Consider the following 15,263-nt stretch of genomic DNA (forward strand, 5'->3'; position numbering starts at 1 on the left):
AAAGTAAAAGGTTGAGAATGGTGAAACATTCAAAATACCAAAAAAGGTCATTTGTTAATTCAAATATTAAGAATTGAAATTATTAATTAAATGAGGATAATATGGTAAAATTTACATTTTATATATTAAAAAGTTAAAATTAAAAACAAAATCAAATAATACGTCATACTTTTATAGAACATAACTATCCAAAGAAAATTTCTTGTGCAAGGGATTTTGTTAAATTATCAATTAATTTATTCATATTTCAATGCCAAAGTTTCTTCACTATCACTATTTCTTTCAAAGATGGCCCCAAAACCATTTTTATTTATGTGTTCTACTCGTTTTTATGAAACAAATTTTATTTTTCAGAATTTATTTTATTTTGGTTAAAATGTCCATAAAAGTAAATTACGATGGATTAAAATAAATTAACTCAAAGAAAGTTAACATGAAAAAAATTAATGTTAAAACACCTAAAATTTGGGTTTGGGAGTATGTTCTTGTGGTATAGAATCATAACCGATTCTGTACTGTTTGATTTGGTTTGGTTCAAATTTTTTGTGGTTTAAAAAATAAAATGAATAAATATAGTCAACTTGGTTGGGTTTGATCTGATTTTTTGTGATATAACTTAGGAGTGGCATTTTAAACCGAAAAACCGCAAAAACCAACCGACAATTTACCGCAATGAAACCGCAATCGCTGTAAACCGAACCGCATTTGCGGTATTAAGAACCGAACCGCATTTGCGGTTGCGGTTGCGGTATTTGATTTTCAAAACTTGCGGTTACCGCAAACCGCAAAGTATAGCCACACGGATGATGAAGTTGAATTTTACATGGAAATGGAACATATGACAACTTGTAAGTAATTAGTTTATTTATACTAATGTTATTTATGCTTCTTCTTATAATAAAATGTACTACACTATGTTGTTTTATTTGTAAATAACATTGGTACTCAAACAACACAACGGGGTTCTTCAAATCCACTCACCACCAACACTTGAGTTTGTAACTTTAGTTTGTAACATTGGTGCATTGCATTTTCCTTTTAGTTTGTAACTTTAATTAACTTTGAATTGAATTTTTCTTTTTTGTTGTAACTTTAATTCATTTTGCTTTGCATTTTCCTTTTGGTTTATAATTTTAAAGGATTTGGAATTCGAATGCTTGAGAAGTTTAACTTTAATTGGAATGCTTGGAATTGTAACTTTAATTTTCTTAGGTTGTGAATGCTTGAGAAGTGGATGAAATTGTGAATTTATATATGTTTAAGAAATTGAGGTTGTGTATTTATTTATTTAGGTTGTGAATTTATATTTTTGTGAATGCTTGAGAACTCGCGGTTTTAAACCGCAAAACACGGTCGGTTTGCGGTTTCAAAAATCACCAAACCGCAAATAGTCGGTCGGTTTGCGGTTTGAGTAAAAATTCGCGGTTACCGAACCGCAACCACCCCTAATATAACTTGTCCAGTTTGATTTTCAGCCTGATTTTGACTTTTTTGGTAAACTCGATTTTTTTCCAACTCGATTTGGTTCGACTTTCTGGTTCGAAAGTTTTTAGGGAGTTTCACTAAAACACCCAAAATGGAGGTTGAAATTATAAAAAAACCCAACACCCAAAACACTTTATAAACACACCCAAAACCCATCATTATACACACTCAAAACCCATTTATAAACACACCCAAAAAGTTGACTTTGGGGTTGATTTTGAGGTGTGTTTCTATATTTAAATAGTGCTTGGGTTTTTTTATAAATACATGTCTAGGATTGGGTTTATTTATAAATTTGTAAAGTTTTTATGCCCCCAATATCACACTAACATATAGTGGAATCCAAATCAACCAAAGTTTAACAATTGCAAAGTTAAATAAATAAATAAATGTTTAAGAACACAAGGCTTGCCTCCAATAGCCTATTGGATTTGTGGTCCAAGCCAAAACCCATCATTTCCCGGGTTCGAGACTGGGAGAGAGAGAGACGAAGAGAGAGAGGTTGACAAAAAAATTTATAAACACAAGAACATCACAACTTTGGTTTATAATTTACGCTAAATAAGTACATGTTCTGTCTCATGTAGTTTTTACACCCAAATAGCAATTGCAGATCTGCACCTCTTCTTCTATCTCCTTTTGTTTTCTAAACAAAAATAATTGAACTCAATCAAGTTTGTTCTTGTGTCTGAGGAAATGTGTACTTGTAACTATCCTCATCAGCAAAACCAATACTAGGATCCTTCCCCTCCCTAATCACCTCCCTAACATCCTCTATCCTCTCAAGAATTCCCTTCACAGCTAAATCGAATGCGTCTGCGGTCTCTAATCTTGACCTGGGATCTGCATAAACCAGGTTTGGAATTAGCCTTATAACCTCCTCTCTCATGGCAAACTCCTTATCCTCTGAAATGCCAAGCAAGATTTCCTCAATGCTGCCTGGCATATCTTTTGCCTCTCTCACTGGAATAAACACAGAGTAGCTGCTATGATTCTTTGGCAAATGCCACAAGTACTGAGAATAAGCGGTACCCGGATGGAAAAAAACCGGTATACAACCAGCCAAAATAGAATCAAAAGCTGATCTCCTAGTGTATGAATCCCCTCCAGGCTGCAAGCAATAAACTGAGCTCTGAAACACCCTCATTACACTAGCCGGGTTGTCACAATCAATGTTCCCACCAGAACTACAATCTATTAACTTGCATGTGCTTGAAGCTAGGCACTGATCTATAATTTTGCCCCGAATCGAACTCTGCTGGTCAGGCCTTGGTGCCCCAGCAAAAGTGAACAAGTAAGGCCTTTCTAGCTTTCTCATTCTGTCCTGCCATTGAACCAATTCAATGTCCTTTGAAGGATGAAAATTTGTAGGGTATGGTATAGCATAGTCATTTTTCCATGAGCTTCCTTCAACTGATAACATACTCATGTTCACAGACTCAGGCAACCACCTCAGTTTACTACCCCAATCAGAAACATCATCTGTTTGCCTCCTGAAATCCCAAGAAATCCTCCCAGCAACCAAGAAATGGTCTCTCCCCCACATTTTCTTCCATTCGGGTTTTCTCGAAAGCCAATCGACAAGCTCTTTCGCCGAAATGTCTCTGACCGTGAGGTTAGAATCAAACAGATGGAGGCTGACATCAAGCCCAGCATAGAATGGGACATAAACGGCTGAAGCCAGAGTGGAGTTCTTTGTCAAACACTCATAATGCTTCATCTTGTTGTGGAATATGAACTCCAACAAGAACTGGTTTGTGGAAAACCAACTCTCATTGGCCAAAACCCCTTCATTGTTCTCAATTTCAGGACCAAAACCAAAATTCTCAAAGTAAGGACACAAATTGGGCTTATCAGTCCCCCTAGTAAGATATTTACAGTTCTTGAGCAAGTCATGGTTGAATTTTTCCGGAAGATCATCATGCATATAAACAAAACGACCAGAGCATGATTCTGTGCTGGGCTGGTCTGTAATTGAAAGGGTTTGGTTCTCTGTAATTGAAAGGGTTTGGTTCTTCAAAATACCAGTTGGGTCAACTTGTTGTGTGTTGACCAAAAGATTGTTGACACTAAAAAAGGTTGAATAATCAAAGGAAAGCAATATAAAGCACAAAGCAAAGGAGATGAGAACGCCAAACCAGAGTTCTTGAGAGCACTTTGCAGAGAGCAGTTTCTCCATTCTTGGGCTTGCTCTGCTGAGCCAACCAAGATCTCCAGCTACTGAAGTCTCACAGCAAAAGATTGAGACATTAAGTTAAGGAGAAAGACGGGAAAAGCTTTGTTTGTGGAAAAGGAAAAAAGGAAAGAAAATAAAAGAGAAACCCACAGCATTAATAATGTGAAGGAGAATTAATAGGTCCAGTGTGGCAAATACACAAGTACGAAATTAACTTTAGAGAAAATCATAGGCTTGCTAGTGTTGGTTGTTGGTAGATGACAAATGAAATGAGAACTGCTTTTGCTTTTGGATATCTGCAACAAGAAAAACAATTTGAAAAAGTTTTTACCGGGGGAGGCACGTCCAATAGTTTGTCGGGCGATTAAAGTACAGCTGTTACACGTAAAACTGGGGAACACCGACACTAGTTAAGGGCATGTTTGGCAGTATCTTTAGCAAGGAAGAGTGTTTTTAGCAATGTTTAGAAGAAAATTTTAAAATTATTTCTGAATTATAAAAGCAGTTAAATTGTTAGTAAAAAAATTTGTTGCACATCCTAGTGCTTCGGTTTGTTTTGTTTTTAAAGAAGCTAATTTGGTACCTCATGTACTAGTTCCTTTTACCCTATTATCTAATTAGGTATCTGAATTCTAAATGGTACAAGAATCCTCCGAATATCATTCAAGATAATTTGGTACTTAATTCTTCATATGTTAATCTTTTTTTTGTGTTGAACTAAATCATGCATTTTTAAAAACCGGCATGGGTTGCAAAATATTCATTACTTGTTCCAATGGATTAGTGAAGGCCTCGTTTGTTAGGCAAAAAGAAAACATAAAAAAAAACAAAAGCAAAAAAGCAAAAGCAAAAGCCTCCTCTCATCCTTGCAAGACCCAAACGCTGGTTGCGACGATCTCAAGCCATTGTTGTGAGGTCCGATAAGTCTTTGTAATTTTGGAAGGTTTCACAAGTCGGTAAACTCAATTTCCGGTGATTAATGAAGAAGTTTAGGTGAGTCTTTTCACTTGTAATCCTTTTCTCGTCAAAATGCTTTTACCATTTGGGGGTTTTCCTTGTGTTTACTGGTTGAAAATAAGATTGTAGGAATTACAGTGATTGATGTATGTATTTTTCAATACACAGAGCTCTTTAAGGCGGTCTATTCCTTGCGTTGTATAAGTTATTGCCCCGATACCTTTAAAACCCATTTATTTATAATGTGATCGAATAATTGAGTATAACCTATCCAGCCTCCGTATATGTATATTTTAAGACGCTTTGGATTTGCAAACACATTACAACGTTTGGATTTGCAGTGACCATTTATTAAACGTCAGAATGGGAAGACAAGGATAAGATATCTTGCATACGGCAATAAAGTTGCGTTCATAATAGTATAATACAAAACACAAAAATAAAAATAAAAATAAAAAATACACACAAAATAAAATAAGAAGATCTAAATAAAACTCATGCAAGTAGTAGCTCGCTGGAAATCATATTTTCCCCAGATACGGTGGTGCGTGTGGCCGCAACGGCGCTTCTTCAAGTGGTGGTTGTAGAGTTTGTTTAGGCTCATAGGTTGTTTTAGGGTTTTAGTTATGTTGGGTTTGTGGGCTTTGTTTGAGCTTATGATTAATTGTGGTGACGTATGAGCTAGTAGTTTTAGTGCGGCTTTTATCTGCGTTAGTTTTACTTTTAGTATGTTAGTTTGTTGTCTTCTTGGGATTGGTATCTTGTTGATATATTTGATTGTACTGTTGAAATTTATCTAATGAAATTTCTATTTGATAAAAAATAAATAAATAAATAAAACTCCTGCATGTAAGTACATTCTCTTTAATGAAGTTGGTAAAGGAGAGCATCCACAATCATGCTCTCTATTTTTTAGTTAAATTTTAGTTAAAAACATATAAAAGTTATTTTAGGAGCTCTCTATAAAATTTAAACTCCAATCATGCTCTCCAGTTTAGGGAGTCATAAATGCAATAACTTTTTTTTAATTGGTCAATCTCTATTAAAAAATAATATAAAAATAATAAATATTAATTAAAAGTTTGAAATATTCATTAAATAAAGCAACATTAAATTATAGGGAGCCACTATGAGTTCTTTCTCTCTCCTCAGATTTAGGAGCTCTTAGAGGTCTCCCTATTTTAGGAGGTGGATAGGGAGCATGGTTGGAGATGTATTTTTCAAAAATCCTCTCTAAAATTTGTCTAAGGAGGTAATTTAGGGAGCCCATTGTGGATGCTCTTAGGTTGAGTTAATAAACTCCTTGTGAGATCGTGAGCTGCGTATAAAATGCTGACAATGTTTTTTTTTTTTGGCTTTTATTATGAAAGAAGATGTTGTTTTCAGACCAAGAATTGTTATTATCACAACTCTGTTGCATACAAAAATTTATAAAAACAAAGAGATAGTAATTGAAAATGTCTCTTTCAACAAAGAAGTAGAGGTTGGAACTTCAAATATATTTTAATATTGAGAAAAAAAAAATACTACTACAATAATATCTAATTATATCTAGGTAAAAATATTTTATTTTTATTTTTATTTTTATACAAGAGATATTAGAGAACGGGACATTCGAACATGGGTAATTTACTGAGAAGACCGCACAATACCAAATGAGGTCTATGGACTTACTATGTATTCATCCAAATTAGATCCATGATAAAGTTATAGATCTCGAGTGCAAATAGCAGCGGACGCACAGAGGGACTAGAGGGGTCAGCGACCCCATGGCACCCAAAAAGTTGGTGGTGGAGGCCTTAGGCGACCCTGTGGTTAGCTAGTGCGCGACCCCAAGCCGCACACCATGTGTTCGATGAAAGACCTGAAGGACCTTGCGTTGTTGTGGTCTTTTTTTCTTTCTAAGCTCCTGGCCAAAAAGAAGTTATTTTGGTCTAGGTGCATTCAATTTCTTTTATGACATGGCTAAAATGGTGCCGTTTTGAGCCATGTCTTTTTGTTTTTGTTTTTTTTTAAATTTTTTATTTTTAAGGGTCAGAATCAGAAAGCTTAATTCAATCAATCCCACAACCGCCATCCTGGAAAACTCCATAAAAACTTCCTCCAACTTCATTATATAAATAAAGATTTTAATTCTTCAGAAATTATATATTGCTTTGTAGGATTTTGGGGAGGAGATAGAAGGACGTCATGCATGTTTTTCAGGGGCAATGAAGTCCTACTGTTTATTGAATTTTAGGGCAAACAGTTATGAAGAAAATTAAAGATAATATAGTTCCACTGTTTTTTGTGCGTTGGCGATAACTATTGCTAAATTATTGATGTTAACAATGGAAATGAAAACAAAGTGTTTTGTTTTCTTATGCTGGAATGTATTTATACCAGACTTTCACATACAACATGGTGCCTTTGAATATGAAATCAATAAGGCTGTGGGAAAGTTTGACACATCAGTTTTTTTTTTTTTTTGGGTTCACTTTTTATTTTTTACATTGTAAAAAAATTGAAATTTTTACACCACGTCCCCATGAAGTAAAAATCTTGAATCCGCCACTGCATGCAAAGATAAAAATGCACTACTGCCTCTTGCTCAAGGTGAAAATGTTTTAAATTAGTGTTAATGGTAACTCTAATTTGAACTCCAAAAAGAAATATCCGCAATGGTTGCTTAACAGTTCAGTTCAATAGTTCAATTTATTCAAATTTTTTGGCAGCTATTGAATTGAACTGCAGTTTCACTTGCAGTGAAGGACTTCAATAGCTTACAAATTAAAAAATATATTTAAAAAAAATATATTTTTAAATGATCGGATAAAATAAAATGAATAAAGTTAATTACGATAAGAATTATACAATTAAAATGGTTAAAAAAGAACTTTAAAAAGAGAACAATTTTTTTTTCAAAAAAGAAAACCCTAATTAAACAAACAGGAAACTTATCCCAGTGAAAGTTAACTCCTGCAATTTTTTTTTCTATCTCCTTTCTCTGCAACGTCCTCCCCCATTGGCCCCCTTTCCTCTTTCCAGTTGTTTTTCTCCTCTTCCTTTCCCTGCATTTCTCCACCAAAGTGCACAAGTATTTTTTTTAATGGGAGAAATGCAATTATCTTATTTTGTTGGTTTGATTAAAGACAACTTTTTGTACTTCTTTTGTCGTTTGTTTGCTGTAATCCTTAGAGTCTTCAATTTTTTTGGGTCCATTAATCCTGGGATATTATATTTCTTGTTTGTAATATGAGAGAGTGCAAGAGAGGTATTAATTGAGTCTGAAAATGAAAGGAAAACAAACAGAAGACGGGGAAAACAAAAGGGGGCATGTATTTTTTGGTATGTCTCTATCTCCTCCTACGGGGAAAACAAAATTGTGCAGAGAAATGTAGGAGAGTGATTGAAGTTTGAAGATTTATGACAAGTCGTAAGTCGTAGTTACCGTTGTCATTGTGTGCCGACACTTGACAGGAGACCCGCCAATCGTCTGTATGCAATGCGATCTACGGAGCAACACCGTGACAGTAATTAAGGCAAGACTAGAATAATGCTTTGGATGGCAAACCTATTAAATGAGAGCATGACGTGGTAGGCAAACCACGAGTCCCCCTCCCATTTTAGCGCCTGTGATTGTGCTAGCGTTCCACAAAGTTTTCCAGTCAACAGAAAAAAATAACAATATTAGCAAACTTTTATTTGACCATATCTCTGCTCTCCCACATCTCTATGAACTCATATAAAGAAGGTATTTCTTATTTAGTTTGTCATTATTTATGATTAAGAACTGTGAACTTGCAGCTGCTGTAGGTCTGATAATGTTTAATTTACAGTGCACAACTCCTTCTCATGGAGCAGTATTTTGGAGTCGGTGGCCTTAAAGATGTGACAATGTGGTCATTGACTGTTGTCAAATAATTTATATCTATACATTATTGCTTTTGGAAGTAGGCCTCTCTTCTTATAGAGTCCACATCACCATCCTTGTCTCAGAGTGATATCTTTACAGATGCTTACATAAGAAATTTGAAATAAGTTTTATTGGAATTCCTTTCTACAGGGGCCTTGGCTGTAAGACAAATTATTGTCTTAAACCACGAAATTGTGGTCTTCTAATCATGTAAGGATTCTAGAGGTTTGCATGTTCAGAAATATACTCAGACTTATCAGATTACTCTTGTACAGAAGCTGTTCTATTTGAAGTACAAGAGATAATGGAATTCCTAATTCTATATGAATTGAACAACCTAATCCTAATGCAACTAGAACACTTGACAGCTCCTTGATAGGCAAGGCTTTCAAGTGATGCATATATATAGAGGTCCCTTCTCTAGCAACGATATACGCTAAACACACAGCTCTCTCTCTGTTAGAGTTTTAGGATCTTAGAATATGATTTGGAGAGAAGAGAGAAGAGAGAGAGAGTCTGATGAAATCCAAGGCTGCTCTGCTATACGTGTAGCAGAGAGAACATTCTCATTACTCAGTGTTCAGTACAATATATCACACTCTTGGTGTGAGAAGAATATAATCGTTAGCACAGTACCAGCTGGATGCAATTCATCTAAGCAATCTCAGCCATTCACTATCTAACCAATCAAGCTATGACACCTGGACTAAGTATAAAGAAATACAACTAAGCTGAAAACAAAACTCCTAATCCTGAAATCAACTTAAGCACTTATAATTCAACACTCCCCTTTAAGTCTTGAGGTGATTTCACTCCAAGCATGCCTCTGAGATAATTGAATCTGTCTTTGGCCAGAGGTTTGGTAAAAATGTCAGCCAATTGTTCATTTGTAGGACAGTATTCCAAATTGATTACTCCTTCTTGCAATGCATCCTTGATGAAGTGATACCTCCTGTCAATATGCTTTGTCTTCTGGTGGAATACAGGGTTTTTAGTGATTGCAATTGCTGATATATTATCACAATGCAATGGAGTAGCTTCAGTTTGAAGCTCTCCAAAGTCTTCTAGCACAAAACGGAGCCAAATAGATTGAGTAGTAGCCTCAGCTGCACGATATACTCGGCTTGATGGTAAACGATGCAACACGATTCTGTTTCTGAGGCCCAAGAAAATACTCCACTTCCAAAACTAAAAGCATACGATGTGCTCTTGCAATCACCAGTGATCCTCCCCAATCACTGTCACAGTAACCAACTAGAATTGATCTTTTGCCTTTCACATATTCAAGACCATAGTCCAGAGTTCCTTTGATGTATCTCAAAACTCTTTTAGCTGTTCCATAGTGTCTATTTGTAGGACAGTGCATGAATCTAGCTAGCAAGCTTGAGGCATACATAATGTCTGGTCTTGTAGCAGTTAAGTACAATAAGCTACCAACAATGCTTCTGTATTGTTCTTCATTTGCAGCTCCACTCCCATCATCCTTAGCTAGTTTCTCAGTGGCAACAAGAGGTGTTGTCACAGATTTGCACTCAGTCAAACCAAACTTGCTCAACAAGGTGCTAGCATATTTCTTTTGATGTAGAAATATACTAGACACAGTCTGCACAACTCCCATGCCAAGGAAATGGTGAAGTAAACCCAAATCAGTCATCTCATACTTAGCCATCATGTCTTCTTTGAATTCAGCCAACAATGCTTGACTGCTCCCTGTGTACACTATGTCATCTACATAGATAGACACAATTAGAATCTCCTTATCTCCCCTCACTTTGGTATACAAAGTTGCTTCACTTAAGCTTTTCACAAAACCACAGTGAGTGAAGTAGCTGTCTATCTCTCCATACCAAGCCCTTGGGGCTTGCTTCAGACCATAAAGAGCTTTATGCAGACGATAAACCTTGTCTTCTTTGCCTTTAATTACAAAACCTTCAGGCTGACTGACATAAACTTCCTCTTGCAGCACACCATTAAGGAAAGCAGACTTCACATCAAGCTGGAACAATTTCCAATCCTTTTGAGCAGCTAGAGCAACAAGAGTTCTAATGGTGTCCAATCTGGCTACAGGTGCATAAGTCTCATTATAATCCAGTCCGGGCTTCTGAGCATACCCCTTAGCCACTAATCTTGCTTTATTCTTTTGCACAGAGCCATCCAAATTCAGCTTTGTCTTGTACACCCACTTAACTCCAATCACTGGTTTTTCAGTTGGTCTATTTACCAATTCCCATGTTTCATTTTTTTCAATCATCTGCAGTTCATCTTCCATAGCCTTAAGCCAAGATTCATCCTGAGCAGCATCAGCATATTTTTCTGGTTCCATGATACACAAGTTACACTGAGCTAGAACATCATCTAGCCTTCTCCATTTTAGAGGGGTGTGATCATAAGCTTGGGTTCTCCTTTCTTCACTGCTTATATCACCTGGAGTTGATGAAGTGCTCTCTTGCATATCCAAAGTTTGAGGTGTACCAGTAGAGTTCTCATTAGAACTGTCAGTTTTCAAATCCAAGTCTACTTGGTCTTCAATTGAGTATGATGTCATAACTGAACCATCTTTGTCTGTCCAATGCCAAGCTTTTTCTTCATCAAATGTCACATCCCTTGACAGTAAAAGCTTGTTAGAAATAGGATCAAAAACTCTATATCCTTTTTCACAAGTTGCATATCCCACAAACACTCCCTTTGTACTCTTAGGTTCCAGCTTGTGTCTCAATTCAGTTGGCACATGAACATAACACAGAGAACCAAACACTTTCAAGTGTGCAATTCCAGGCTTCCTTCCACTATATGCTTCGAATGGAGTAATGTTGTTGAGAGCTTTGGTAGGACATCTGTTCAGCAAATAGACAGCTGTATGGACAGCTTCTGTCCATAGGAAATAGGGCATTCCCTTCTCATGTAACATTGATTTTGCCATCTCAATGACAGTTCTATTCTTCCTCTCAACTACTCCATTCTGCTGAGGAGTATAGGCCATTGTAAGCTGCCTTTGAATGCCATTAGCTTCACAGAACTCCAAAAAATCAGTAGACAGAAACTCTCCACCCCTGTCACTTCTTATGCATTTCACCTTGTGTCCAGTTTGTAATTCAGTCATGGACTTGAACTTCTTGAAACAATAGAAGGCTTCTGACTTGTTTCTCAAGAAATATACCCAAGTCATTCTTGTGAAATCATCTATAATCAGCATGAAATATCTGTTCCTTGCAACAGACTCATTTCTCATGGGACCACAGAGATCCACATGTACTAGCTCTAGTACTTTGCTTGCTCTTTGTGCTTGATCTTTTGGAAAAACATTTCTGTGCTGTTTTCCAAATTGGCACCCTTCACACACACCACTTTGTTCTTCCAATTGTGGTAAACCATGTACCATTTCTTTATCCCTTAGCTGCTTCAATCCTCCAAAATTCAGATGACCAAGTCTCTTGTGCCAAATCCATGGGGATTGAAGAAAACTAGTCTTCATTAGTAACTGTTTTTCAGCTAGAAAAGAGACAGGATAGCATCTGTTACTCTTCATTTCCACCTTTGTGATGAGGTAATCCATGGATGGACTATCAAATACCCTGCACATTCCTTCTCCAAACACCAGACAATACCCATGTTCATCCATCTGCCCAACACTTAGCAGATTTTCTTTCAATCCTGGCAGGTACATAACTTCTCTGATGTATTTCCTGCCCTTTGCTGTATCAATACTCAGTGAACCAATACCAGCTACACTCACTAGTGCACCAGTTGGCATTTGTACTTTCCCAGCTACATTAGTTCTCACATCAGCCAGTAATTCTAAATTTCCTGTCATATGATTGCTGCAGCCACTGTCAATATACCATTCATTGGCTTTGATCTCAGTGGTTGAGCAATTTGCATAAAACAGATTTCCTGTTACCTCCATTTGATTTACACAATTAGCCTTCTGCACATTTTTGCTCACTTTATACAGTCCCTAGCAAGATGTCCAAATCTGTCACAGTTATAGCATTTTGGTTTTCCCTTATACCTGCACTCACCAAAGTGATGCTTTGAACACACCTTGCATTGAGGCTTTGTGTTTTCCTGATTTGAGAACTGAGTTGAAGTGTGGTTCTGTGCAGAATAATTATTCTGCTGTGACTTGTCTTTTGCCTCCCATGACTTCCCTTTAGAATTCCAGCTTTTCTGTGACTTAGATGAACCAGGTGAGAAGTGATTTTGTTCTGACCCTTTGCACTCACAGTGAATGAGGCAAATGCCTTCTCAGCTGTATCAACACTATGCATTTCAAGCCGTTGCTCCTGACTCTTCAAAATTGCAATTACTTCCTGCAAATCCACAGTTTCTAGTGTCTTTGTGTTTTCAATCACAATGCATATAGGATCATACTTCTTACATAGACTAATTAACACCTTCTGAACCTGCCTCTCATTTGACTGAACTTCACCAAATGTTTTCATTTGGTTAATCAATTCAGTTAGTCTAGTAAGATATTCAGATAAGGTTTCACTATCACGCATCCTAGTGTATTCAAATTCACGTATAAGATTTTGAAGCTTTACCGATCTAACATGCTCTCCTCCATGATATTCTGAATATAGCAGATTCCAAGCCATCTTTGTAGAGTCAGCATTGGCAATTCTGGGAAAAATTTGATCAGAAACAGCATTTTGAATGATACCCAAGGCCTTCGCATCCTTTATGAGAATCGCAGCTGTTTTCTCATCAACTTCTTCTTCTGAACCATCCTCAGATTCCTGCTTCGTCTTTGAATCTGGGATTAAGAACCCCTTCTCTACCAAACCCCATAAACCATATGATCTGAAAATGGTTACCATTTTAATCCTCCAAAATTCATAGTTCTCACCTGAGAAAATGGGGATTCTAGCCTCTGAACTTCCAGATCCAGCCATTACGTATTTCAGAATCACCTGAAAACAAGATGTTTTCAGATTCGACCCTTGATCAAACTCAGTCGAGCTTCGTGAGCTTAGAATGAGCACACCTTGATCGATTTTCTTCACAGAACAACGCCCAGCTTTTGGATGATGCAACCTGGCTCTGAGGCCATGTTAGAGTTTTAGGATCTTAGAATATGATTTGGAGAGAAGAGAGAAGAGAGAGAGAGTCTGATGAAATCCAAGGCTGCTCTGCTATACGTGTAGCAGAGAGAACATTCTCATTACTCGGTGTTCAGATACAATATATCACACTCTTGGTGTGAGAAGAATATAATCGTTAGCACAGTACCAGCTGGATGCAATTCATCTAAGCAATCTCAGCCATTCACTATCTAACCAATCAAGCTATGACACCTGGACTAAGTATAAAGAAATACAACTAAGCTGAAAACAAAACTCCTAATCCTGAAATCAACTTAAGCACTTATAATTCAACACTCTCCCCATCTAGAGAAATAACACTAAAGCATTGCATAGAGAAGAAGATCTTCTACAGCCAAGATGTCAGACCAAGGTTAGTGTTATAAAAACCTAGTATGGAATTACATGTGGTATAAGAGCTCTAGGCTTTTGTTTCTTAATCTAATCCATGTTTTCAACAAAATCTGCATAAAGTTTTTCTGTTCTAATTGAAATCGAAGTCATATGAAGTTTCATTATTCGGCATATCTTATTTGTTTAAATATGATCGAGGGCGAAAAGTTACTGCTCGATCATATTGCAAAAGACTTTTAATCAAGTTTTGGGATTTCTTGTACATCTTGAGTAAGCCACAGCTGCTCAATTTGTATGAGAAATTTTGAAGCGAAAGTTTGATAAAAAAATTGCATCAGTATAAGTAGCCTTCAGTATTTTTCTCCATCCACGATGGGAATTTTATAGATTGATAACGATCTTGATGGAACAATCTGAGCAATAGACTGCACAAACTAGCAGGTTTCTCTACATCCACAGATGTGAGATTTCTTGCGCATGAAGTTTTTACAATTTGCTGGTTGGGATTTTGGAATATGGCTTTTTAAACCCATAGGTATAAACTGACATATTTAAGTAAAGTTTTTGGGGACAGTTTTGCTTATCTGATTTTATAAAAATCTTTACAGTGAACCACAACACTATCGAAACTCTTACTAGATCAAATTACCAGAAATGGAAGCAAGATCTAGAAATATCTCTTGGTTTTCTAGATTATGATTTTGTTCTAAAAGAAGATCCCCCTCAAGAGCCTACTGCAGATGCTTCTGCAGAAACCAAAACCAAGTTTGCTAAATGGAATCAAGCAAATAAGATGGCAATACTAATTATGCAGAGGGCCATGGCTTTATCAGTTAAAGGTAGTATTCCAAAGGCAGAAATTGCTAAGAAATACTATGAGGCAATTGCACAGAGGTTTAAAGAATCAGAGAAAGCAGTCAAAAGTACCTTGCTAAACAGATTGAAAGACATGAAGTATGATGGACAAGGCTGTGTGAGAGCTCATATTTAGAATATAATTGACATAGGAACCAAATTGCAGGAACTGGAGATGACAGTTGATGAAGACATGATGGTTCATTTTGCTTTGAATTCATTACCAAAGGAATTCAAGTCCCTTAGAGAAACCATATTGCTCAAAAGGAATGCTGGAATTTGAATGATTTGATTACCATCTGTGTTCAACAAGAACACAACATCATAAGGGAAAGAGGACCAAAAATGGTGAATATGGTTCAGATCAAGGAGAAAAAGGAAAAAAAAATAAAAAAATACCATGACTGAAAAAGGGAAAAGTGGCAACACTGAAAAGTATCTGAACAGAAAGTACAAA

The 15,263-nt window shown here is 36.4% G+C and overlaps 1 protein-coding gene across 1 annotated transcript; it reads right to left on the bottom strand.

Moving 5' to 3' along the window:
* Positions 1-1,987: 1,987 nt before the first annotated feature.
* LOC103322652 (putative xyloglucan galactosyltransferase GT14) lies at positions 1,988-3,934 on the bottom strand. Its single transcript, XM_008224578.3, has one exon. It carries the CDS (start codon positions 3,662-3,664, stop codon positions 2,156-2,158), a length of 1,509 nt encoding a protein of 502 aa, XP_008222800.2. The 5' UTR covers positions 3,665-3,934; the 3' UTR covers positions 1,988-2,155.
* Between the last annotated feature and the right edge of the window lie 11,329 nt (positions 3,935-15,263).

The sequence above is a fragment of the Prunus mume genome, linkage group LG2, assembly GCF_029339155.1.
Source record: "Prunus mume cultivar Tortuosa linkage group LG2, ASM2933915v1, whole genome shotgun sequence".
Lineage (NCBI taxonomy): Eukaryota > Viridiplantae > Streptophyta > Magnoliopsida > Rosales > Rosaceae > Prunus > Prunus mume.

Bases quoted from the DNA above. Each gene is read 5' to 3' on its own strand.
- LOC103322652 (XM_008224578.3), bottom strand. From the start codon at position 3,664: ATGGAGAAACTGCTCTCTGCAAAGTGCTCTCAAGAACTCTGGTTTGGC.